The sequence below is a fragment of the Aegilops tauschii genome, chromosome 6 (assembly GCF_002575655.3).
Source record: "Aegilops tauschii subsp. strangulata cultivar AL8/78 chromosome 6, Aet v6.0, whole genome shotgun sequence".
Taxonomy (NCBI): domain Eukaryota; kingdom Viridiplantae; phylum Streptophyta; class Magnoliopsida; order Poales; family Poaceae; genus Aegilops; species Aegilops tauschii.
The window spans coordinates 360,043,428-360,068,313 of NC_053040.3; the positions used below are offsets into that span (position 1 = coordinate 360,043,428).

The 24,886-nt window shown below is 46.5% G+C and overlaps 1 protein-coding gene across 3 annotated transcripts; it reads right to left on the minus strand.

The window, feature by feature from the left end:
* Positions 1-1,336: 1,336 nt before the first annotated feature.
* On the minus strand, positions 1,337-4,300 carry LOC109750309 (dof zinc finger protein 2). Of its 3 annotated transcripts, none has more exons than XM_020309267.4 (2): positions 3,842-4,300; positions 1,337-2,908 (listed from the first exon to the last, which is right to left on the minus strand). In XM_020309267.4, the coding sequence occupies exons 1-2, from the start codon at positions 3,863-3,865 to the stop codon at positions 1,757-1,759; spliced, it is 1,176 nt and encodes a 391-aa protein (XP_020164856.1). In that variant the 5' UTR covers positions 3,866-4,300; the 3' UTR covers positions 1,337-1,756. The 3 variants fall into 3 exon arrangements, with proteins under 3 accessions (XP_020164856.1, XP_040248569.1, XP_020164857.1); XM_040392635.3 differs by lacking the exon at positions 3,842-4,300 and adding an exon at positions 3,219-3,819; XM_020309268.4 differs by lacking the exon at positions 3,842-4,300 and adding an exon at positions 3,195-3,819.
* Between the last annotated feature and the right edge of the window lie 20,586 nt (positions 4,301-24,886).

A 24,886-nucleotide genomic window follows, 5' to 3' on the forward strand; every position in this document is an offset into this window, starting at 1 on the left:
TTTGAATCGGCAGAATTGTTTTATCTACGTTCAAGAATTTGTTTCTTTGTATTCTACTATTGAACTAGTTTGAACCATCTGAATAGACTCTTTTTTTTGTAAACCGGGGTAAAAACCAGGGCGCTGAATAAGCCATACGCGTGCAGATAAATTATAATAAAAATTAGTCCACATGGATTTTGATACGATCCTAGGTCGTTACAGTAATCGCCTTCAGGTTTGGCCCAATAACCATCACACCCAAGATACCATATTATTGTCTAAAAAATTATTTATAGAAAATATTTTCTAAAAAATAATAATTATAGAAACTGGTGGTATTTGATCTCTTTTTATTTAGTGCCTAGAAACAAGTTGATTGACCAGTAGACCGGCGGTCTGACCGGTAAAAATCAGAACCGAAAGGCTAGTCGGCTCGGTTTCCAAAATTATGGGAGAAGAAACGAAAAGCTCTGGAAGTGATATAAACATAGGTACCTACTTCTACTTCTCACCTCAGCTGCAGTTGCTGCGCAATTTTATTTTTCTATTTATTCTTCTTTTGCAACTTACAGGTCGGACCCACACAAATAAGGGAGTGCGGGCCCGGCCTCGCTGGCATGCCACGTAGGCAAAGTTAACTGAGAGTTAACATCCACTAACAAAAATGTATTTAAATGTACCCCAAACACAAGTTATAGGGCTAATTTGTGTCATTTTACAACTTTATGTATGAATACAACTTTATGTATGAATTTGTACGCACCGTGCAAGTTTATGTATTAATAGTGTAATTAACTCGCTGCTTTTCTCCTCCTACCGGTAGTGCTTTTCATGGCTGGAAGATTCTTTGGGATGATGGTGAGATACGACATCTCAGAGGTAGCCTGCCTGCTACAAGCAAAGAGCACACAAGGAGGGGGTAGATATGTCTTGACAGGTATGCAAGGAAAAAAATACATATTGTGAATGATGAGGGAAATATGTCTATATTTTAATGTATTTTGTATAATATAAACAACAATAAAATACACATTACAAGTTGTTCTAAGCCCTGGATTAATCAGGAATCACGATGTAAATGAACAAATCAAGAAAGCACGCCTGCTACTCAGTAGGCCTCCCCTCTAGATCAGCACAGCAAACCGATCTAGTATATCTCATTATCTCTTGCACGGACTCTGCAGCCTGCACAGTGTGTCTCAAACCGACTGTAGAGCAATGCGTTGAGTGTTGACTGACTGAGGAGTGATGATGCCAATCTTCCATGCATTGAATGAACCTTTGCAACATCCATTCACCCACATACTGCATGGTCCGATGCATGCATGCAAAATCCAAAGACAAAACAAGAGTCTGGCCAATGCCAATCTACTTGTATTCAACCCGAACGATGTACAAAAAAAAGGGTGCATCCGTGCAGATTCTACATGAACAGCTTCATATGAAATTCACACAAGGAACACCCTCGGAAATGAGAGATTCAATTGGAGAAGACAAATAGTAGTTACTTAATCTGTGTACTCAGCTGTGTTAGCCCCCCAAGTCTGATAACCACACACATGAACAAAACACCAAGAAATTAATAAGAAGGAAGACCAAGAACAGTAGAAAAACCAAACGCAACCAAAAGAGAGATCAAACGCCATATGTAACACTAATCACCACCACCGCTTATTAACTCCCTTGTCTCTATCCCTATCATCTCCACATGCTGACAACCGCGTGTGCATGAGCCATGCATGCATGTACGGCGGCTGGGCTAGCTGTTGCCATCCTACCACGAACCACCGCCGCCGCCACCGCCACCGCCGGCGTCATTGCTGCTGCCATTCCCGATCATGCTGTTATTCCAGAACCCCAGGGTCTCATGGCCGCCGCCGCCACCGCCGCCTTGGTCTTTGCTGTGCTCAAACTGATCGCCGCCGCTTGCACCTCCTCCACCCGCGTTCGTACCCGGCTTCAAGTCCTCGAACGGGAACAGCATCCTTCCCGTTGCGCTCTCCTGCGCCCCCTGCAATCCAGCGCCGTATCCCCCGGCGTCGCCACCTCCTCCCGTGTCCAAAGAGAACCCGAGCATGTTCTGAACCTGCTGCTGGTGTTGCTGGTGTTGCTGCTGCTGCTGCTGCTGATGGTGTTGCTGATGCTGCAGCGGCATGCGGAACTCGCCAAGCGCGAATCCCGCGGCTGCGTACTCAGGCGGCATCCCGAGCTGCACCTGCGGCATCGGTACGTAGCAGCCGGTGCTCCTCAGCAGCTCCATCGCCGAAAACGCGCCCATGCCCCTCCCGCCACCCGCGCCGTTGGCCGCCATGGTGCCTCCCGGGTTGCAGACGCTGCTGCTCTCCAGGCTAGGGAACGCCGCGAACTCCGACGGGTGCAAGACGCGGCCGTGGTGGTGCGGGAACGCCAGGTTGAGGTCGTGCGCGCCCTCGTGCATCAGCTTCGGGTTCTTGGCCGCCATCCCGCCGACCGGGACCGTCCCGGACGCCGCCCCGGAGGTGGAGACGGCGCCCGCCGCGGACGACACCACCGACGACGACGATCTCTTGTTCTTCCGTGAGCCGCCGCCGACGGGCACGTTCCGGAGCGAGCCGCCCTCGGTCCAGTAGCGGCGGCACGTCTTGCAGAAGTAGCGCGGCTGCTGGAGGCTGTAGTTGTTGTAGTAGCAGAACTTGGTGTTGGTGGAGTTGCACCTCGGGCAGTTGATTGCCTTCTCCTTCTGCGGCCGCGCCGCCTTCCGCTCGGTGGAGCCCGTCCCGGCCGCCGCGCCAGCTCCTCCTGCCGGCGGGCCAGGAACGGGAGCCCTCTGGGCTTCTGCGCCAGACGGTGGCGCCGGCTGTGGGTTCGGGTTCCCATTAGGATTAGGATTAGGATTTGGGTTTCCAGCCATGATCATCTCCTCCATGGGCTTCACGAGTCCTAGCCCCTGTTGACGAACACATATTGCACCTCATTAGTAGATATCACAAAGCCAAATCCTCGATGTTAGGGCAGGTAAGAACTACTAGTAATAAGCCAAGAACATGCTGTATATGGGAAAATGGATGGGGGTATGACATGACTATGAGAGCCTGAGGTGTGAGGATGATTCTTATGGTTATGGTGCAACAAAGAACCAAGCAAATGGATACAAAGTGAGATTAAAGGGAGGGGAAAAGGAGAATGAAAAGGTTGGGGGGGAAAGGAGACGAAAAGATGAGAGAGAAACACACCACCACCACCACACAAAACTCAACTTTGTTTGTAGGGTTGCGCTTGTGGCAGTACTGCTGCTGCTACATCATCCAAGACATGGCTGCTCTTTTGATGCAAGGCGCCGGAGGAAAGAGAAGGGGAAAGAAAGCTAGGGGAAAAGAGAGATAAAAAGATGAAAAGGATGAGGGGAAAGGATAAGAAAGAAAGGCAGGAACAAAGGCAAAGAAAAGCGGTGCGTGCCCGTGTATGCGCCTTTCGAGGATTAAAAGCGGAGACAGGGGAGAATTAAAGGCCCCGAGCCCTGAGCTCGACGCCAACGGAGAAGACAACACGCGGACAGAAGAGAAGGGGGGAGAAGAGAGACATAGATGGCCATACATGCATAGATCTGCGCCAGCAACAAAAGGTTGGCCATGGCGGTTCCCAAGAAGAGAAAAGGCGCCCAAGATCGTCATATCCCATCAGGGAAAGCGAGCGTGGAGATCAAGGGCACGGTAGAAAAATAGTCGACCAAGAAGGCAAGAACATAGCAGCAAGATCCACAAGAACAGAAGCCATCGGGCCAGCCTGAGGCGGGAGATCTTGCATGCATGGCCCTAGATGCGTACCGATGTTGTAGTAACCTGGGTTTGAGATGGTCACGTATGAACATCAATCAGCTTACCTGGTGCCACTGGGCCGCATCCATCCAAGGATCGATCCCAATTGCTGCTCCTGCTCAACAAAAATCCTCGCAGGCTGCGCTACGAACAGGAGGAGAGAACGAGGAGCGGGGCGAGGGAAGGAGGAGCAGCTAGATGTCGTCTGGAGCACACGGAAGAGAGAGAGGAAGGAATGTCTTGTGGATGACCGTAGTGGGATTGCTCGCCCTTCTCTCTCCTCCATATGTCATGAGATAGTGGGATTCTTTTTCTCAGTAGTTGTATTTTTTATGTCTCCGGACTAGAGCAGCGGAGGGGGAGGAGGAAGAGGGAGGGAAATTGCTGCGCCAGCTTCGGTAGCTAGCATGTGTTTTTGCCTTCTGAATGAACGACGCTGATGAGCGCTCTTGTCCTTCGTTGGTCGCGGAAGTTTGTCCGCGTGTAGGCTTTCCAAGTGTGTTTTGTGTTGTTGCGAGTTTTTGGTGCCGTTCGCAGAGGACTTCGGATGAGTCGGTGAGAAACTAGTCAACCCGAGGGCAGGGCCAGGGGCAGGGGCGCTGCTCTGATCGGCGTGATGGTCCTTGGGGCCACGCACGTGCGTGGGACGCCCTGCCACGTGCGGGCAACTAACCAGTGTGTTTCTAGTGTTTAGCAGTGGCCAGTGGGTGTGAGCAGAGTAGATACTGGACTGACCGGCTTGGACTCCACCTCCTTCATTTCAAATGCATAGCAATAATATAGTAAACTGAAGTGCAGTTGTTCGTATCCGATCAAAACCAAAACAAAGCGGTTCATAGTTTTATGAACGCCTGATCATAAATGTTACAATCCGGCAGTTCAGGTAAGAAAACAGAATTTTTGCCCTCCCAGATTAGTTGTCCGAACCTCCTCGCTCACCCTGTCACCAGCCCCTCCTCATCAGCCACATCCTTCTCGGTTGTCTTCATCTGAGCTGCCAAGCCCTTGAACATCCTAACACAGATGATGCGTATGATCATCACTGCGGCGGGATCCAACTGCTCCATCGTCATGATCGGTATCTTCCGAAGCGGCCGCGAGCTCAACCTTCCTCTCTTCAAGTTTGATTTTCTTCTCAGTCGCCGCCATTAAGATGTTAAACCTCTCCGCACGTACCAGGCGGCGGAGGTCAGGGACTACTATCGACAGCCGAAATTGCTCCAGCGTGGGCAGCGTGTGCATGGACGGCGGTGGCTAGGGCGCACCCATCCTCGCCCCCGCCCGCCACCTGCCCTCCTTTCCCACCCCCGTCCGCCACACCAGCCTCCCTTCTTTTTGCCGGCCGCCTCTGCCTCCAGATCCTTTGCCATACTTTTGAGACGGCGGGTTTATCGTGTCGCTAAGTTGATCTTGTCGTGTCCTTCGAGTTGATCCTCGACCTCTGCCGTCTTCGGCAGGTCTTCGTACGGGTCCTTGTAGCGGCGAACAACGAAAAGCATGGGAATTGGGGTGGAGGGTGGCGGCGATCAGAGCGGACGGAGAAGGTTTTGATGCAAAAATAGTGCAGCCCGCTTCAAATGTGCGGGCTACACCTCGAATTTGATTGGGCCAGGGGTGTTGGAGTTCTACATGGTAGCGTGATCCAGACTCCCGCAAAGCCCCTAGTTTTATTTCGGTTTGTGAGAAAACGGACGTGCGGACTTGTCCACGGACAAATATGAAGCCATTGGGATGTCCTAGTTTGCAACCGATTTGAGGGTCCACGTTGGAGATTCCCTAAATAAGAACGACCAAATCATCTTAGCACTACTTTTTTACTTGAAAAAAGTACTCCCTAAGATGAAGTGTCATTACATTAACTAATTATCTCAGGACTTCCATAAAGTAGGTCCTCATTTTCAGTTTAGTAGATCATCCCTAGGAGCAGATTACATGTTAGTCTGTTGGTAAAAAAATAATCGTATCAACAAGTAACAACTCGTTCCCGCAAAAAAAAATACTAACTCATAATACAGAAGTGCATCTAATTTGTCACAAAAGTGAAAAGGGTGTGTATTAACGGGAAAAGCAAAGGAGCTCTTGGGTGCCCCATCCCTTATATGAATATCAAATTCAAAAAATACCAGGAAAATTTAAAAGAATCTAGAATCTTGGGATATGAAACATGGGTGCTCAATCTACTCCCATTTGAAGTTTCCTGAAAAAATACCAAGAAATGTATCCCTGACAAAAAAAAATACAATCCGACGTGAAGTTCCATAAAAGAATACCAAGAAATGTATTCGTGACGAAGAAAATAAAGTCCGGCCTATGATCCACCCAAACAGTTTTCTTTTGTACATAGATTTTTTTTGTCTTTTTTACTGAGAGTACCACGAATGTCAATTTTTCGCGAAACTTCACACGAAAGTAGATTGGGCACCCAGATTTGATATCCCCAAATCATGGATGTTTTCTGAATTTTCTTGATATTTTTTTTGAATTTAATGTTCACATAGAGGAGTGGAGCACCGAGGAGCCAAAAATCCGCGTCTGTATATTAACATTTTGTCTAATAGTCCCTCCATCCTGAATTATTTGTTGCGGAAATGAATGTCTGAAGACCTGAAATACATCTAGATACTGCGACAAGTAATTTCGGACGGAGGGAGTACGAACTACCCCGTATGAACTTGATATACGATTTCAAACATTGCCCACATCACTTACCCAAAGTCGACAAAATGAAAATAACTCTAGATGATGAATTTATGTATTTGTTATTTCTACATTATTGAATTTATTGTTGTTTCTACACTCAGCAAAGTCTTGCAATCAAAATCCCAGCTCTACATTTATAAACCAAATGTTGCACGTAGTTTCTCTCTCGTAAGGAAATAAAGGATGCACATTTCGTAAAACCTGCAACTACCAAAAATTCAAAGGGAAACATTTCAGCGCGGTGCGCCGGCCGAACGATTCGGCCGGTCGCTTGCGAGCCACGCGATGAGCCCCCCATCGTACGCCTCGCGCATCACCCTGGCCCACCTTATCTTCTCCCTCTTTCTTCTTCCTCCCGATCCCCTCCTTCTCTCTCAGCCTAGCACGCTGCTGGCCCTCTTCTTCCTCCCTCGGATCCCGCCGGCGGCCAGCCCCAATCCCGTGTAGGTCCCTACCTCCAACCTCAGCACCCTTGCCCACTTCTCCGTTGCTGCCCCCCCCCCCCCCCCCCCCCCCCCCCGCGCGCGCGCGCGATACAAGTTCCCCCCGCCCCGGTGAGCCTGAGTTGGAAGCCGCCATGGATATGCCATCCGCGAGCAGCTGTACACGTGCTGGAACCACCCACCGGAGATGCTACAAGCTCGGCGGCGCCTGCACCAATGTTGCAACCGATGACCCAAAAAGCTGCAACCGATTGATTCAAAAGCTTCAACCGCTCGTATATAAAGCTTCAACTGGACACCACGACTGAAAAAAGCTACAATCGTTCATACGAAAGCTTCGATCGTAGTTTGCAAAAGTTTCCAACAGACCACCCATACAAACTGAAAAAGCTACAATCGTTCATGCGAAAGCTTCAAACTATATTTGAAAAAGCTTCAACCGACGAAATAGATAAGTTTCATGCGAACACTACGAAAGAAAAAAAGCTACAACCGTCGGCTTGGAAAGCTTCAACCGTGAATTGAAAAGCTTCAACCCGCTTTATACAAGGCTTCAACCAACTGTATAGAAAGCTTCACCCCCACGAGTACACAACAAAAAAAGTTGCAATTATTGACATGAAAAGCTTCAATCGTATTTCTGAAAAGCTTCAACCAGAGACCGCGACAAAAAGCTTCAACCATATTTTTGAAAAGCTTCAACCGTATTTCTGAAAAGCTTCAACCGTATTTCTGAAAAGCTTCTACCAGAGACCGCGACAAAAAGCTCGAATCGGCAACTCACCATTGATGCAACTGACTACTGCGGTGGCCTCCCGGCGGAGCTGCAACGGCGACGAACTCCAGGCACCGGCAGGGTCGATTTTTGTTTGCTGGGTCCATTTTTTTTGCTGCATCTGAGGGGTGGGGCCATGGGGCACCTGTGCTCCAACCGGCGAGCGGCGACGGCGAAGGCGACGGCGAGCGGCGACGGCGACGGCGAGGGCGAGCGGCGAACGGCGACGGGGATGACGACGAGGTAGATGCCCGTGGCTGGGTGTGGGATGGCCTGTGGCGCTTGCCGTTGCTCGATCTGACGCGGAAGGTAGACGACGATGCGGAAGGGGCTCGATCTGACGGTTGGGAGGCAGTGCATCGGACGGCCTGGGCTCGACCGGCCCAACTGTTGGCCCGGCGCACCGGCGCAGATCACTGCCCAAATTCAAAAGTTGAAAAGTCGACGTCCATAATAATTTATTCTGAAATAACAGTTCTCCTCCACCCCTCCCCCCCCCCCAACCTCACGCAAAAAAATACATGTGAGTTTAGCAGTCAAGTAATCAATAGATGATTTTTCAAGAACAATAAAAATACGACGCCACTTGGCAAATCAAACTTTTTAAGGCAAGGATGGTGATTTTCTCTATTGAGCATTGAAAATCCTAGCAAAAAATGAACATGGCAAGATTTGGCTTGCTTGCTAAAAAACCTGTCATCCTAGCGGCAATATAATTTATCATCTCAGGCGTTTGATTTGCCATGCTCAAAAATTCCTGTCAACATAAGAATGAAAGCAAATTGGGCAATACTTACAATAAAAAACAATTTAGACTATAAAATTCATGAAATGGTAGTGAAGATTCCAAGACTTTAAAAGTGTGTGTCATTCATAAATAGAATGCAAAGCCATGTGTTTTAATGAAAAATTCTTGATCCTTTATAGATCAGCCAAGTCAAAAGATCAAGGAAAGCAATTTTTAAAGCAAACTGATTTTTGATAGATTTTTTAAATATATATAATAATAGTTTTTATAAGAAACTCGAAATATATATTAAAACCCAGAGTACTCAAATGAAAAGTATGAAATTAACATGGAAACTAGAAAATTATGTAACTACGAAATGAGAAAATAGGTATAACTAAAAAGTGAGTGAAATTTTAGAAAAAATTAAAAATTATCCAGATGCATGGTTTTTCATGATATTCAATACTATTGCATATTAAAATCCACTGATGTATAGTGATTTCTTGGAACATTTATTTCCTATGATCATTTAGCAAGATTTCCTATTGGCTTCGAAAGTGCACATCATTCATAAATATTATGGAAAGTAGGAAACTCTCCTACTGTTTCAAGCTCATAAAATATATTAGGGCAAGCCATGGATTGTAATAATAATAATAATAATAATTAAATAACCTTTGTTAATCAGCCAAGTGGAAGAAGAAACAAAATCATATAAATATGTTATTTATGGCACTCAATAGATTTAAAACAAAATTTTCTCCTAAATTTCATTATATGAGATTTTTCTATTTTTTGCGTAGGTCATCATATCATCGCCACAAACGCTTTCAACGGACATATGACCAATTTAGATGGTTTTTACAATGAAAACAAAAACCTAGTAACTAGTTAACGATGTGACTAGTTAACCTATTTGCAAAAAAATAAATTAAATGTGAACAATCAAGCATTGCTACACAGACGACGATTGCGGACGATTTCAGCACGACACTCCTTATCGCACCATCCATTCAAAAAGCTAATGTACAGGAAGTCGTTGGATTAGGCATCGGCCCAGGATCGTGCAACCACATGTCGTCCGTGAAGTAGTTTCGTTCAAATTTTCACAATAGTGGATAGACCAAAAATATACCTTCTCCAAATAGCTAATAATGGGAGTCTTAGATCAATTCTAGTAGAGTCGCCATATTTACGACCGCCATCCGTCACATGGAGTGCGCATCACATGGATATCAAGGCTACCGGGCTTGTGCACAAACTCAGAGTTTTAATACTATCTCCGTTTCAGTTTACAAGTCCTACGCGTATACCTAGGTTGCTAATTTTATCACCCTAATATAAACTATATAACACAAAAATTATATCATTTGAAAATAGAATATCTGAAGTTTATATTGGTATATTTTTTGTAATATATGACTTGTATTAGGATGGTCAAATTGACGACCTAGGGGTACACGCACGCACTGTAAATTGAGAGAGAGGTAGTATTCTCTTGTCTCCATAATTATGCGATCCACTTATCAATAAGAAAAAAAACTCACATGAGGTGGGAAGGCACCTAAAGTTTCCTTCGCGTTACATAGAATCACACGTAACTACCCATATGCAACACACTCTAAAAGGCAGCCCCAAGACGCTGTATATGGCGACTGAGAGGAAGACATTTTCACAAATTACGGTGATCCATGATAAGATGGTGACACTCCTGCAATGCATTGTTTTTTGGTCGAAATCACCATAATAGTGATTACTATGGCGATCAGACCGATATGGTGACTCTGCTCGAGTTGCTCCTGTGGGGCCACTTGAGACTAAATTGATGGTCTCTGATACGTCTTCGTCGTATCTATAATTTTTTATTGACTCACCCCAATATTCTATAACTTTCACATATTTTTGGCAATAATTAATATGATTTTCTTGTACTAACATATTGATGCAGTGCCCAGTGCCAGTTCCTGTTTATTGCAGGTTTTTTGTTTCACATAAAACCCAAATCAAACGAAGTCCAAATGCTATAAAATTTTTACGGAGGTTTTTTTTTGGAATATATGTGATTTTTGAAAAAAATGAATCAGCGTAAGGTGGTGGCCAACAGGCCCCACGAGCTCACGGGCACGCCCCTGCACTTGTGTCCACCTCGAAGGTGGTGTCCTTCTGCCGCAAGGAATCTAATATCCGGATAAAGGTCCCCTCAAATTTTTTGCCCAGTCAGAGTTACGGATCTCCGAGAATATAAGAAAGGGTTTTCGGCCAGAAAATAGGAATGCCAAAGAGAAGAGAACAGAGAGAGAGAGAGATCCGATCTTGGAGGGGCTCCTGCCCTCCGGGAGCCATGGCAGCCAAGGGCCAGAGGGGAAACCCTCCTTCCATCTCAGGGGGAGGCCAAGCAAGAAGAAGAAGGAGGGGGCTCTCTCCCCCTCTCTCCCGGTGGCGCCGGAGCGCCGCCGGGGGAACCATTGTGACAGCGTTCTACATCAACAACTTCACCGCCGTTATCACTATCTCTCTCCCCCTCTACGTAGCGGTGTAACACATCTTCTCCCCACTGTAATTTCTACTTAAACATGGTGTTTAATGCTATATATTATTATCCAATGATGTGTAGCAATCTTACGATCTTTGAGTAGATTCTTTTTGTCCTACGGGTTAATTGTGCTATGGTGTGATTGATATGAGTTGTATGTTAAAATGGTGCTGTCCTATGGTGCCCTCCATGTCGCGCAAGCGTGTGGGATCCCTGTTGTAGGGTATTGCAATACGTTCATGATTCACTTATAGTGGGTGGCGAGAGTGACAGAAGCTTATACCCAAGTAATGGAGTTATTGCGTATGGGAGTGAAGAGGGCTTGTTACTTAATGCTATGATTGGATTTTACCTTAATGATCTTTAGTAGTTGCGGATGCTTGCTAGAGTTGCAATGATAAGTGCATATGATCCAAGTACGAAAAGTGTGTTAGTGTATGTCTCTCCCTCATTGCATATGATAAGTATCTATCGTGTTATATTCAATTGCCTATGGACAATCTTTCTCATCATTCTATAAAAAGCTCTCTATTAAAAAAACTAACTTCTATTATCTCGCAAAGTAGTCCTAATTTTATTCTTGCAAAGTAGGTCTAGTTTTACTCTCGCAAATTAGTTTCATACTTGTTCTAGGTAAATCAAACGTCGGTGTGCGTAGAGTTGTATCGGTGGCCGATAGAACTTGAAGAGAATATAAATTCTATATTTAGCTCCTCGTTGAGTTCAATACTCGTACTTATCGAAAAAGGCTACAAACAATCCCATGTACTTGTGGGTTATCAAGACCTTTTTCTGGCGCCGTTGCCGGCGAGCAATAGCGTGGGGTGAATATTCACATGTGCGCTTGTTGGCTTTATCTCTAAGTAATTTTTATTTTGTGCTCTTGTTTTCTATCTTTAGTTATGGGTTTGAAACGCAAAACACCAAAAAAAAATAGTTGTACTTGCTAACCCAGTGGTTGAGGAACCACCCAAAATCTCCCATATTGTTGAAGCTTTTTATTTGGATCATCTTCGATCCATTTTTGCTCGTGCTGAAAAACTAACTAACTTAGTTGAGGGAAAATCATTAGATAAGCAGGCTTATTTTGTGCGCACCGCTTGTCTCAAAAAGGGAAACTCTTATGACATCAAATTAATTGTTTCATTGCTATGCTTGGAATTTATGCGAAATATATGATTTTACTTCTTGTTTTGAGGACCCTAAAAAACACCTTCCCTGCCAATGTGAGTTTAGTGGTAATGAGGTCTAATCTTCTTATGCCAAGGGTGTTTATAGTTACTATGATATTGAACAAATTGAAGGATTTGTTGCTTTTAAGGGTGCATATGAAATTGCTTCTTTGATTGAAAAGAATGATGCTATTCTTTACAAATCTAATTTTTTTGCCATGCTTAAATATTGCTATGAAAACTATGTTTCTAATGCTTATGTTAAAGAATTTATTGAGAGTATGTTTGCTGCCTTGAGAGAAACTAATATTTTGCAGGAATCTATGTAAGAAGAAATTGATGAAACTGTGAGCTCGTAAGATGAGAAAGGTGAGGAGAAGAGCGAAGAACAGAAGGAGGAAGAGCGGATTGATCACCCATGTCCGCCTTTTGATGAGAATAACTCTTCAACTCATATATTGTTTAATTTTCCTTCGTGATTACCGAAGGATAAATGCTATGATAATTGCTATGATCCCTTGGATTCGTTTGAAATATCCCTTTTCGATGAACTTGATGCTTGCTATGCTTGTGGCTATGATGCCAATATGAAATATGCTTATGGAGATGAACTTGATATAGTTTATTATGTTAAATATGAAATTATTGCTATTGCACCCACACATAATAGTCCTATTAACTTTTTGAATTCTTCCAGGTACACTACAACGGAGAAGTTTGTGTTTATTAAGGATTATTATATTTATGGGTTGCATCTTACCGTTGCCCATGATGATATTAATGAATATAATATGAATGTGGTTGCTGCTCCTACTTGCAATTATTATGAGAGAAGAACTACATATCCACCTCTCTACTACAATAAGTTTTGCTCAGCTCCGACGAGGGAGGGGCGATATCGGCGACGTGCCTTCAGCGCGCTTCATTTCTTGTAGTCGCAGCTAGGTGGTCTATGAATCTGGATATAATTTTTATTATCTCTGATGTTCGTTGAACTGCCATGATTGAAGATGAATAGATCCAAAGTTCTTAAAAAAAGATCGTGACCTTTATGTATAAAAAAAGAAGAGAGTGTATGTGAAGCTAAAATGCCTTGCATGTTTTTTTTGCGGAAACTGTCGATCTATTCATCTTCAATCATGTTAGTACAACAAACACCAGAAATAATAAAAACTACATCCAGATTCATAGACCAACTAGCGACGACTACAAGCACTGAAGCGAGGCGAAGGCGCGCCACCGTCATCGCCCCTCCCTTGCCGGAGCCGGGCACAACTTGTTGTATTAGACAATCGAGAAGTCGTCATGCTAAGGTCCCATAGGACCAACGCCCCAGAACAACAACCGTCGTCGATGAAGAGAATTTTAGATCGGAAGGATCCAACCTGAAGACACATGAACAAAGACGAATAAAAACCGGATCCGAGCGGATCCACCAAAGACAACCACCGACCAAATCTCGCGAGATCCGCCGGAGACACAGCTTCACACGCCCTCCGACGATGCTAGACACACCATTGGGATAGGGGCTAGGCGGGGAGAACCTTATTCCATCTTCAAGAAACCGCCGCCGCCTCGTCTTCTTGAGCAGGACACAAACCCTAACAAAACTTGAAGAAGCACCTGAAAACGGAGCCCTCCCGCCGGCAAGGGCCGGGATCCACCGCGCGCCCATGGCCCTAAGGCCACAGGAGACGTGGGAGATCGGCGGCGGCGCCGATGGGAGGCAGAAACCCTAGCCGCCTTTTCTTGTGAGGAGACTTCAAAAGATGGATTAAATATTTCTGACATCAAAATGCCTTGCATGTTATTTCAGAAAATGTCATGTACTGTGCCTAGTATCTACTTTCTGTTGGGGGAACGCAGATAGGATTAGGCCATGTAGGTGGCTCAATCAGTGGGGTTGGAGAGAAGCATGGGATGCCGTTTCGAACGGAGGACGTTTGCCATGCCAGTGACAAGCGATACATAGCATTAGGACATGCGGATGTGTGCTAGGTAAATCATTTGGGGGGGGGGGGGGGGGGGGGCTTCTTTATTGGTGTTGTTATGTCAACTTTCTGGCCCTGTTTGGGATTACAAGGCTTCTTTAGGGCCTGTCCGGAGCCTCGCCACTCCGCACGACTCCGCTCCAGAAACGGTCCGAGCTTCAGATGAAAACACGGAGTGAAGAAAGAGATGCTCCGCAGATTCTCGTATTTCTCGGAGCGGTCGATTGCCGAACATGTCCTTAGTCTTTAATTCTCAGGATTTGAAAAATACAGAAACAAAAAAAACACAAGTTCACGATCTCATGTCCATTTGAATTCTACATGAATATGTTTTTTTTTTTGCATTACAGGAAATATTTATGATGCCAAACAAGCCCTTGTACTTCTCTGATAAAGTTCAAATCACATCATTCAGTTTAGGTTCGGGGGTAAAAGATTTGGTCCACCTTAGATTTTGCGTGTGCTAACCATGTCACACATTGCTACACACCACTGGTTAAATTTCCAAGTCACCAATGCAGAGCCCAGGCTGGGGTTTCACCTCGTTTCCAAAAAGAAAAGAAAAATCCCATGTGTTAGTAAAGTACTACTCAGTATTTATTTTGATCGCCTAACTTAACCATGTTTTCCCCATGTATACGAATACGAGTACTATCTTAAGATGGTTGGTTAAAAGGTAGTAGTACGAGAAGTGTCTTTTCACGCTCAAGTTCTTTTGATGACTCCAACGTGGAAATTGCTAGCCGGATAGCGGCATAGGCACGCAGCGGGCCGGTGAGACGAGGGGCTGGTGCGCGCGCCGACTGCCTCTGCCAAACCATCCGCGGTGACAAATCGCACTCGATCATCATCAGTGGGATCAGGAACCGAGGGGGCAAACCCTGCGTGCATGCCGAGGCGCGGGGCCCCGCCGCTCCGACAAGAGGTAAAGCGGCCGCGCACGCCTGTGCGCTGTGTGGCCGCCCACCGCAGCCGGCCGGGCCCTCCTCTCCCGCTAGTGCGCGCGGATGGGGTGGGAACTGCTCCTGCCGCTGCCGCTGCACCTGCACGCACGCCTCCTGCCGCTGCCGCTGCCGCCGAACGAACGGTACTGATCGATGCGAGTAGCCACAGGGCGGGAGGATGTGCGTGGTGGGGGCGCGTGATATGGGCGCCTGCCATTATTGCCGGGCCGGCAAGCGGCAACGGCGATCGATCGAAATTCCTTCGCCGTGTCCACATTCACCTACGACGGCCATGCATCATCCATGGAGCCACCCTCCGCGCGCGCCGGCTACGTACTCCTCCTATACGGCAGGTAGCCCGGCTCGGACGATACCCCCTTCCATTTGGGGGGAAGGTGAACTCCGGCCGCTTCTTTCGTCCCAAACCCCAAAGCCCGAAAAGCTAGTTCGTTTCGGCTAGGTAATAACAAAAATTCTGGGAAAGGTGGAAGACGAAGCTGGATAGAGACGCAGAAAGGAAACGAGCCTTTTTTCCTTGGATCATCTCGGCTTCCTCCCCTTTTCATCTCCTTTCCGCTGTCTCTTCTGTGAATTCGTTCGTGGTCGATCACGCGAGCCTTTTAAGCGCTTTAAATTCGTCGGTTTCTTCGGTTACGTTTCGGCTTTCATGGGCACGTACGCAGTTAGCAGCAAGACAAAAGAGAAGTAGTAGCACGATCGAGGGGAGCCGCTAATCAAACCAATCCCGCTTTACTCAAAAGCCACAAGATGGGAGGAAACCCCTTTTGCCGTATGATCACAAGCTCCCTCGAGACCCTAATGTCTGCCCAGGTAGGTTTAACTAGTCGCAAAGGTGGTGACAAAGTGTGCCCGGGAATAAAGCTGCCGCCGGTACGTCGATTACGCGGTTGCCTTTGAGATTGATCGAGGGGATAAGCTATTAAACCCGTGGTATCGCATCATGACTGCTATACGCAGGTCGCCCACGCTTATATATGATAGTATTTGTTTGTTAGGTCGATTAAGCACTCATTACCCTGATCGGTTCAAAATTCCTCCACGTGGCCCATGTATTCGAAATGCGAATAACTTTGCTCGAATTGTTAACAATTTCCCGCTTACACAAGTCGCGCGTCAAGATCTGTCTGGCCTCGTTCGATCTCTCTGGTGCTCGAAAGTCACCTCGCCGCATCATTCTCGGCATGTCGCTGGACGGTAACCTGGGTTTGGCACGCGCTCCGGTGAGTTGTTTGACGCTAAACTGTAGAACCGGAAGAGGTAATTGAGCGCATGCAGCGTTGGCGGGAAGAAGCAAGGCAAGATGATGGCGCGCACATGCATATGATTCCGTGAGCAAGGAAGGAGGAGGCAGGGGCGTGCGCCGAGCCTCCACTATGCCGAGACAGATCGAGAGGGACATTACGAATTTAATGGAGCTGCCCCCTCGTCCTCGATCGTCCTGGTGAAAAAGGCTGCACGCTAGGACGGCTTTCTACTCTCCCACCACCTCTCTAGCCCATGGCCATAGTCCCCGTCGGTCCGTCCTCTCTGGCTATCATCGCGTCCCCGACCGCAAACGAACCGTAGTGTGAGCTAGCGCAGCCGCGCAGTAGCGTTCCTAGGTGTTGTTGGCCTGTCAACCGGCGCCGATCTACGGAGCATTGTCACTGGTCAGCGACGGAGTAGCTCGCATGCGTGCCACTGCATGCCCACTGTGGCACTGTGTGGTTTTTTCAGGCGCATGTGCTGAACCACCTGGGAACGACTCGCGGGGTTTCAGGTTTCACGGTGGGTTTTAACTTTTCAACTCTGGGGATATGTATATACTACTCCCTCTGTTCACTTTTATAAGACCTCGTAGACATTTTAGACAACATGCAAAACAGGTCAATTTCAGTTGTCTGAAACGACTTATAAAAGTGAACGGATGGAGTACTACTAATTCAAGAAATGAATTTTCCAATTATGCATGCGTGCCACTCCATTTTTTTCGAAATACTCCCTCTGTTTCTGCTTTTTACACTACGTGTTAGATTTCTGAAGTCGTACTTTGTAAAATTCGATCAAATTTATATTAAGAATTATCAACATCTACACCACCAAACAAATGTAATATGAAGATATATTTCATGATGGATCTAATGATATTGCTTTTGTATTGTGAATATTAATAATATTTTGTATAAACTTGGTCAAAAATTGGAGAGTTTGACTTCAGACAAATATAATACGCGGAGTAAAAAGAAAACAGAGAGGGTATAGAACTATTACATGCTAAAAATACATATTCAATGAATAACAAATGGAACTACTATACGTATGCCAGTTGGTGTTCGAACTTTCTATGATGGTGGATTGAATGGTGTCGTATAATTTTGCTCTTTGCATCGACGACAACTTGATTTGTTGTCTCATATGAAAATCACACAGAAACTGTCATGTGTATACCATCATTCAATAACAAATGTACAAACCTTTAGAAAAATCATATTACCTGTTGATAAAAAAATCACATTACCTTATGATCTACACCTAGATTTTGTCTTTTGTAGAATTTATAAGATTCCTTTTGGTCTTGAGGATAGGTTAACATGCATTTTGGGGTACTTTTGCTGTTGGGTCCACATGTATTGGAAGTCCGAGAACAAAAAAAAAACTAATAGTACTAAGTTTTTTTTTGGAATAAAGAAAGAAATTGCATTTTCATGCTGCTGGGAAAACATACGATCGTTTAAATCAGTTTTATGGTAGTTCAAAAGTGCGTAGAAAAAATACGAACAACATTTGCAAAATCACATATGTTTGTCTTGTCATATATCACAACCTACAGGTTGTCATGTTTGTAGGAAAAAACAGTCTAGGCATACTAGTGAGTTGTTGCACGTGAGTTGTGAGATATCGTTACAACACAATGTTGACAGACAACTGACACTTACATATTGCGTGCATGAAGTTCAAGATACAAATTTGTTACTAATGATAGCTAAACCCATTCGAAAAGGAAACCTTAGCTGCATAGTGCTCCAATATATGTATATAGCACATTATATGTATGGACCTTAGAGGTTTAATTTCATGAATATGCCAAGATAGTGTTGCAACATTTGGTTGAATTCTCTTTCACCTTGACTAAAATTTCATAAGTAATCTCATAAATGGATGCATTTTTATTCAAGCGAGAAACTCTAATGGAGCAAGAGCATGCATGGAAGATTCTAGACTAAATCACAAATGGATACACTTATTATTCAATCGAGAAACTCTAATGGAGCAAGAGCATGCATGGAAGATTCTAGGATAAATGAGAAGTGTGTAAAGATAGTATATGTAATAAGTACAAGGGTGTACTAAGTTTTTAACTATGGGAAACCTCTAGATAGTACACATGGCAGAATCTCATGTAATTGATAGGAAATCGAATGGTCAACAACGCTCGGATTTGCCACCTCTTGGCCGTCAGATTGAGTTCATCCAGCGATCCATGATTGTGGGACTAGTCTAGGTCACAATCGTGAGCTACCATCCCACATTTTGCCTGGTAATACTCATTGTAAGACGGATATATGTGTTGGAAATATGCCCTAGAGGCAATAATAAATAGGTTATTATTATATTTCCTTGTTCATGATAATCGTTTATTATCCATGCTAGAATTGTATTGATAGGAAACTCAGATACATGTGTGGATACATAGACAACACCATGTCCCTAGTAAGCCTCTAGTTGACTAGCTCGTTGATCAATAGATGGTTACGGTTTCCTGACCATGGACATTGGATGTCGTTGATAACGGGATCACATCATTAGGAGAATGATGTGATGGACAAGACCCAATCCTAAGCCTAGCACAAGATCGTGTAGTTCGTTTGCTCAGAGCTTTTCTAATGTCAAGCATCATTTCCTTAGACCATGAGATTGTGCAACTCCCGGATACCGTAGGAATGCTTTGGGTGTACCAAACGTCACAACGTAACTGGGTGACTATAAAGGTGCACTACAGGTATCTCCGAAAGTGTCTGTTGGGTTGGCACGAATCGAGATTAGGATTTGTCACTCCGTGTAAACGGAGAGGTATCTCTGGGCCCACTCGGTAGGACATCATCATGTGCACAGTGTGACCAAGGAGTTGATCACGGGATGATGTGAGTTACGGAACGAGTAAAGATACTTGCCGGTAACGAGATTGAACAAGGTATCGGGATACCGACGATCGAATCTCGGGCAAGTAACATACCGATGGACAAAGGGAATTGTATACGGGATTGATTGAATCCCCGACATCGTGGTTCATCCGATGAGATCATCGTGGAACATGTGGGAGCCAACATGGGTATCCAGATCCCGCTGTTGGTTATTGACCGGAGAACGTCTCGGTCATGTCTGCATGGTTCCCGAACCCGTAGGGTCTACACGCTTAAGGTTCGATGACGCTAGGGTTATAGGGAAAGTATGTATGTGGTTACCGAATGTTGTTCGGAGTCCCGGATGAGATCCCGGACGTCACGAGAAGTTCCGGAATGGTCCGGAGGTAAAGATTTATATATGGGAAGTCCTGTTTTGGTCACCCGGGTGAAATCGGTAATGTACCGGGACCACCGGGAGGGTCCCGGGGGTCCACCAGGTGGGGCCACCAGCCCCAGAAGGCTGCGTGGGCCAAGTGTGGGAGGGGACCAGCCCCAGGTGGACTGGTGCGCCCCCCCACCAAGGCCCAAGGCGCATGGGAGAGTGGGATGGGGCAAACCCTAGGTCCAGATGGGCCTTAGGGCCCATCTAGTGGGGCGCCCCCCCTCTCCTCCCCTTGGCCGCCCCCCTTGATGGGATCTAGGGCTGGCCGCCTCCTCTTGGGGGTGGAAACCCTAAGGGGGGCGCAGCCCCCCCCTATATATATAGTTGAGGTTTGGGCTGCCCAAAACACACGAGAAAGTCTCTCTTTCGGCGCAGCCCTATCCCTCTCCCTCCTCCTCCTCTCCCGCGGTGCTTGGCGAAGCCCTGCGGGATTGCCACGCTCCTCCACCACCACCATGCCGTCATGCTGCTGCTGGACGGAGTCTTCCCCAACCTCTCCCTCTCTCCTTGCTGGATCAAGGCGTGGGAGACGTCACCGGGCTGCACGTGTGTTGAACGCGGAGGCACCGTTCTTCGGTGCTTAGATCGGAATCAACCGCGATCTGAATCGCTACGAGTACGACTCCCTCATCCGCGTTCTTGCAACGCTTCCGCATCGCGATCTACAAGGGTATGTAGATCCACTCTCCTTCCCCTCGTTGCTAGAGTACTCCATAGATTGATCTTGGTGATGCGTAGAAAATTTTGAATTTCTGCTACATTCCCCAACAATATGATCTATCTTCTCTAATCAACTTTACGTGACTAGTCCGACTCCTCCTCGAAATAGAGAAGAAGTATTTAATTTGTACATGTGGGCTGCGATCCTACAACTAGTCTTTGTAGTTGGTCACTAAACCACCTCTATTTTGCTACAAATGTCACCATTTATTTCACTTCATCTTGAAAAGCTATTGGACTACTAGAGAGTCCTCTCCACAACCAATTGTGCGGTGGTTTTACCATATCCGGTAGTATTTAGGTAACAGGTAGTGCAATTTCTAAGTTGTCCAAAATCAACTCAGCTTTATGATTCATGGCCTAATGTCCTGGTGAACCTAGATATGGAGGCATCCACATGTGGATTTTGTAGTAATGAAAACTTTTAGGTAATGGTGCCATGGAACACACATAACCAACTAAGACGCCAACCACCCTTTCCCCGAAGGTGAAATTATCCAAATACAGAGATCTTACTTGAAATGTCGTCTGATTTATAGCCATTTATGTCTTTGGTAGGTGACTTAACTCCTAGGAACTTAAGGCTTGCTTTGATAATAAAAGAGTCTTGGATAGATATAGTAGTCCAAGCATGATCTATCAACCACATTAGAAATAGTTAGAACACCTTTTTGTGACAGTTTAGAAACACATGTCCTTACCTTTTTTAGGTAGCCTCGCAAGATTTAAACACTATTGGGTTCCATGCTCTAATGAAATCAATATTTGGGCATTTTATGTTTTTACCTAAAAGATTATGAGAATCGTTGATTCATGGGATTTTCAAAACATAGAAATAAAAAAACTCATGATTGGAGTGGCATGTCATGTTGAATCTTATAGGGTTTAGTAAAACCACAATAATTCGGAGCAATACGTGCTTGATGTCATGGAAATAGATATGAGTTGGAAAAAAAGATTTGAGCGGATGCAAATTTCCCTCCAAAGTAGAGTGCAAAGCAATCCTCATGAATTTTTTTCTAAGGATTCCAATCGTATGAATCAAACCGTTTGTGCATGAAAAATTACCAAGGAAACAAATCCTTCAAAATCCTACGAAGTTTCTTTGAATCAAAGAAGTCTACACGTGCATGTTTCCATGGTCTAAGAACATGTAAAATTTGTGGAAACGTGTGCGTTTTTCCAAGCGTTGAAGAAAAGGTAGTACATCCAAAGTACAAATACTCGCTATATTACCCATTTTTCTTCTTAATAATGGCAACACATGAAACGAGTGTCAATTTTGTGAAGTTTTGCTAACTAAAAATGAAATGCTATGTACTGTAAGCTATTTTAGAAAAAAAAATCCTATGGAGTTTTCGTAGTTAAGCAATCTAGTGAGTGCGTCGTGTGGAAATGCCACTCGATGACGTGTCCCGGTGACGCCGAATCCATGCGCGGCCGTTGCAGTAGACCTGGTAGCAGCGGTGGCAAAATTTTCACCGCAGTCGAAGGATCCGGGAAGAAATCCCGACGGGGCCCAGGCGCTGCCCAGTCCCTGGCATCTCGACGTGGACTGCACGCCTCCTCCCGGCGTAGTGGATGCTGGCGTCACCCGAATCCAGCGCCTTTGGACCCAGGCAGGCAGGCCAACTGCCACTTTCACCCCCGAGCATATTTTAACTTGCCCTATTAAGTTACTACTAGTACCATAAGTTCATAACCATGCCGCATGCACCCACCCGACCCGAGCATAGTGCTTTGTTTCTCATGTTATCGTTGTCAGATTATGCTTCGTTCTTCCTTTTGTTTTTCTTGCTCTTCGTGTTGTCTCTTGCTATTCGGGATGACGGGTTGATGGGGATAGAAACTTATGGAGTGGCGGCCGGAGCAAGTGGCAGAATGAGAGGAGTGGCAAGAAGACAAGAGCGGTTTTGTTTTTGTGATAGCTGGGAAAGTATTGTTGGTTGGTCAAACGTGACGGTCGAGCTCGAGGTCAAGCATGGTCCAAGCACGGTCAATAATTTTCCACCAAAAATTGTTTTAACTTACATTTGTTTTCTGAAACAAATCGGCACTGTGCTTGAGAGAGAGAGAGAGAGAGAGAGAGAGAGAGAGAGAGAGAGAGATTATAAGCAAACAAGGAATTACTCTTGCTCTGAGCGACTGAGCTGGTTAACGTATCTAGTGATATGATGCGAGAGGCGTTCGGATCACAAGTTCACAGCGGGCGAAAACTGAAAGCTGAAATCTACAGCTCATGCAACGGGTGGATCCTCGTCGACTACTAAACACAATAGACAGATCGGTTGGGCACTTGATAATACGGACATCCCCATTTGTGTAGACTTTTTTTTTTGCGAGGACCATTTGTCTAGACTTACGTATTGAGTATACCATGCACGCTGCCATGCCAAATCGCGTTGAATCGCGCCACAAATTGTGCCAGCGATGGGTCTCGGAAAAAAACGTCAACCGCTCATATCGCGTTGAAATACGTGCGTGCCGGAGGTCGAAGCCCCCGATCGCGATCTTGCAAAAGCAAAGGCCCTCGAATCAAGAAGGCCCAACGAACCACCCCCTATCTGCTTTGTACTATTCGTGATGGAAAAGTCAAGAGGACGAGCCAGGGCGATCAGCCCAGCTCATCAGGTTTAACAATTGCAGTGCAGTGTTGTAGTACTATATGGTTACAAAAGGCACGGAGACGTTTGAAGGCATTCGTCCTTGTCTTCCCCGGATCGAGAACAAGCGTAGCAAAGCATTGAGATGGAGACACACATCTGAAAGAAGAGTGGAGACAGGCGCAACGCGACGCAAAACCTCGCGGACAATGTACAGGCGAAAGTGCCAGAAATCTGCTAACTTTCAGGGCGACTTTCAAGCTCATGCGTTGTAGGTTGGGCCCGGAGCCGGTTGCTAGGGAAGTTGCGAAATTATTCGTCTGTTCCAGCAAATGTTCAGTACGTACTCGTGTGTCATCATTCGCTTGCTTTATGGCTATCTCCTTTGTAAACTCACGGCCTTTCGAGTGACTGATGGCGGATCACAGTGTGGATCATATATTCCACCTTGTAAAGGAGGAGCTGCACAGCGAACTAGTTACAGGCTTACAGCTTCACGGCCACGGCCGGGAAAAATGTACTGGTGTAACATATTCACGGCCACGGTCAAAAGAATCTCCGTTTTTGGATTGGCGGTTCCATTTTATCTCTTCACGCAACCAAGACGTCTGGGGTACGAATATTTTCATGAATCAGCATAGTGTATTCCATAGAACAGTGGAATCCATCAATTTCAGACAGGTGCAAGGCCTAGTTTGCACCAACTCAGCCGCACCACACAGGTGAGCACCAACACAGATTCCAGTGACTGACCGGTCTCCATGACCGCTTCTCCATGACCGCGTCCCCCACCTCACCTCCCACTTCCCCCGCCGTCGACCACCACCTTCTCCACGCAAACTACGCCGGCGGCGAGCTCTCGGAGGCGGGGAGCGCTCGGCTCCGCTCGCTCGATCGCTCAGGCCCCGGAATCGGTTTGGGGATCGTGCTCAACGATCCAGATCTGATTAGGGATGAGCGAACCACCGAGAGAGCGGAGGACGGCGATAGAGGATCTGGAGGCGCTTCTGAAGACGGCGAACAGGCTGGAGAAGGCGGCGAAAAGGGCGGCGGAGAAAGCGAGGGATGCGAAGCTGGCCCTAGTCGAGCGGATTATGGCAAGGGCGACAGAGGAGGAGATCGAGCGATTGTTCCGATTGGGCTCATCTCTAGAGCCGGAGCAGGTGCTGGACTAGGCGGCCGAGGAAGCGGCATCGACGTCGAGGATTCAGAGGGCGAGATGGCGAATACTCCGGCGAGATCCCTGGTAAGCACTGGGCGACTTGGGGAGGTGATGATTGGAGTGGTATCAGTTCTGTTGATTCGATTGGAACCACGAGCAAGTACTCCTTGTCGTCCCTCCCCGTTCCGGGCAATTCCGGCGAGGGCACGTGCTTGCCGGCGAACGGCGGCGGTGCGGGAATCAGCCGGAGTTGCTGACCAATGGGCCCCAAGTGTCAGCGTGCGGGCGCAGAAGACGGACGTGGGAGACTGTTTTCAGCAGAAGAAAGCGTACTCTCAAAAGTTGCTTCCTCAGGATGGTGATGAGGTAGTTGAAGTATTTGGGCAGCTTTGGTCCGTGCCGTCCCCCAACAGAACTAGGGTTCCGCCACCAGGAGGGGGGCTGGTCTGGATTCGCAAGGACCTCTTCCTCTCCAAAAAATTCACACCAGAAGATTGCTATCCTGCAAGAGTGGGGGGAGGCAGATCCAGGCGAAGAAGATCAGCTTCTCGAAGGAGTTGTGGCGGGGTGGTGCTGATCGGGCGACCTACGCTGAAGTGGTCAAAGGGATGGCACGCAACAGGGGAGGGGGTCGCCGTGGTGGAGGGGGAGGTACTGGCCGTGGAGAGGGGCATCGCCCGGTCGGCCAGGTACTCACTCAAGCCTCGGCCAGATCCCGATCCAATCTGGTGGCCTGAATCCACAAGGGCCGCAGGCGATGCAGCAGATACA

Excerpts from the sequence above, each read along its gene's own strand:
- LOC109750309 (XM_020309267.4), bottom strand. The coding sequence starts at position 3,865 with ATGGATGCGGCCCAGTGGCACCAG. Across the intron at positions 2,909-3,841 it reads ATGCGGCCCAGTGGCACCAG|GGGCTAGGACTCGTGAAGCC; the intron begins GTAAGCTGATTG and ends GTTCGTCAACAG.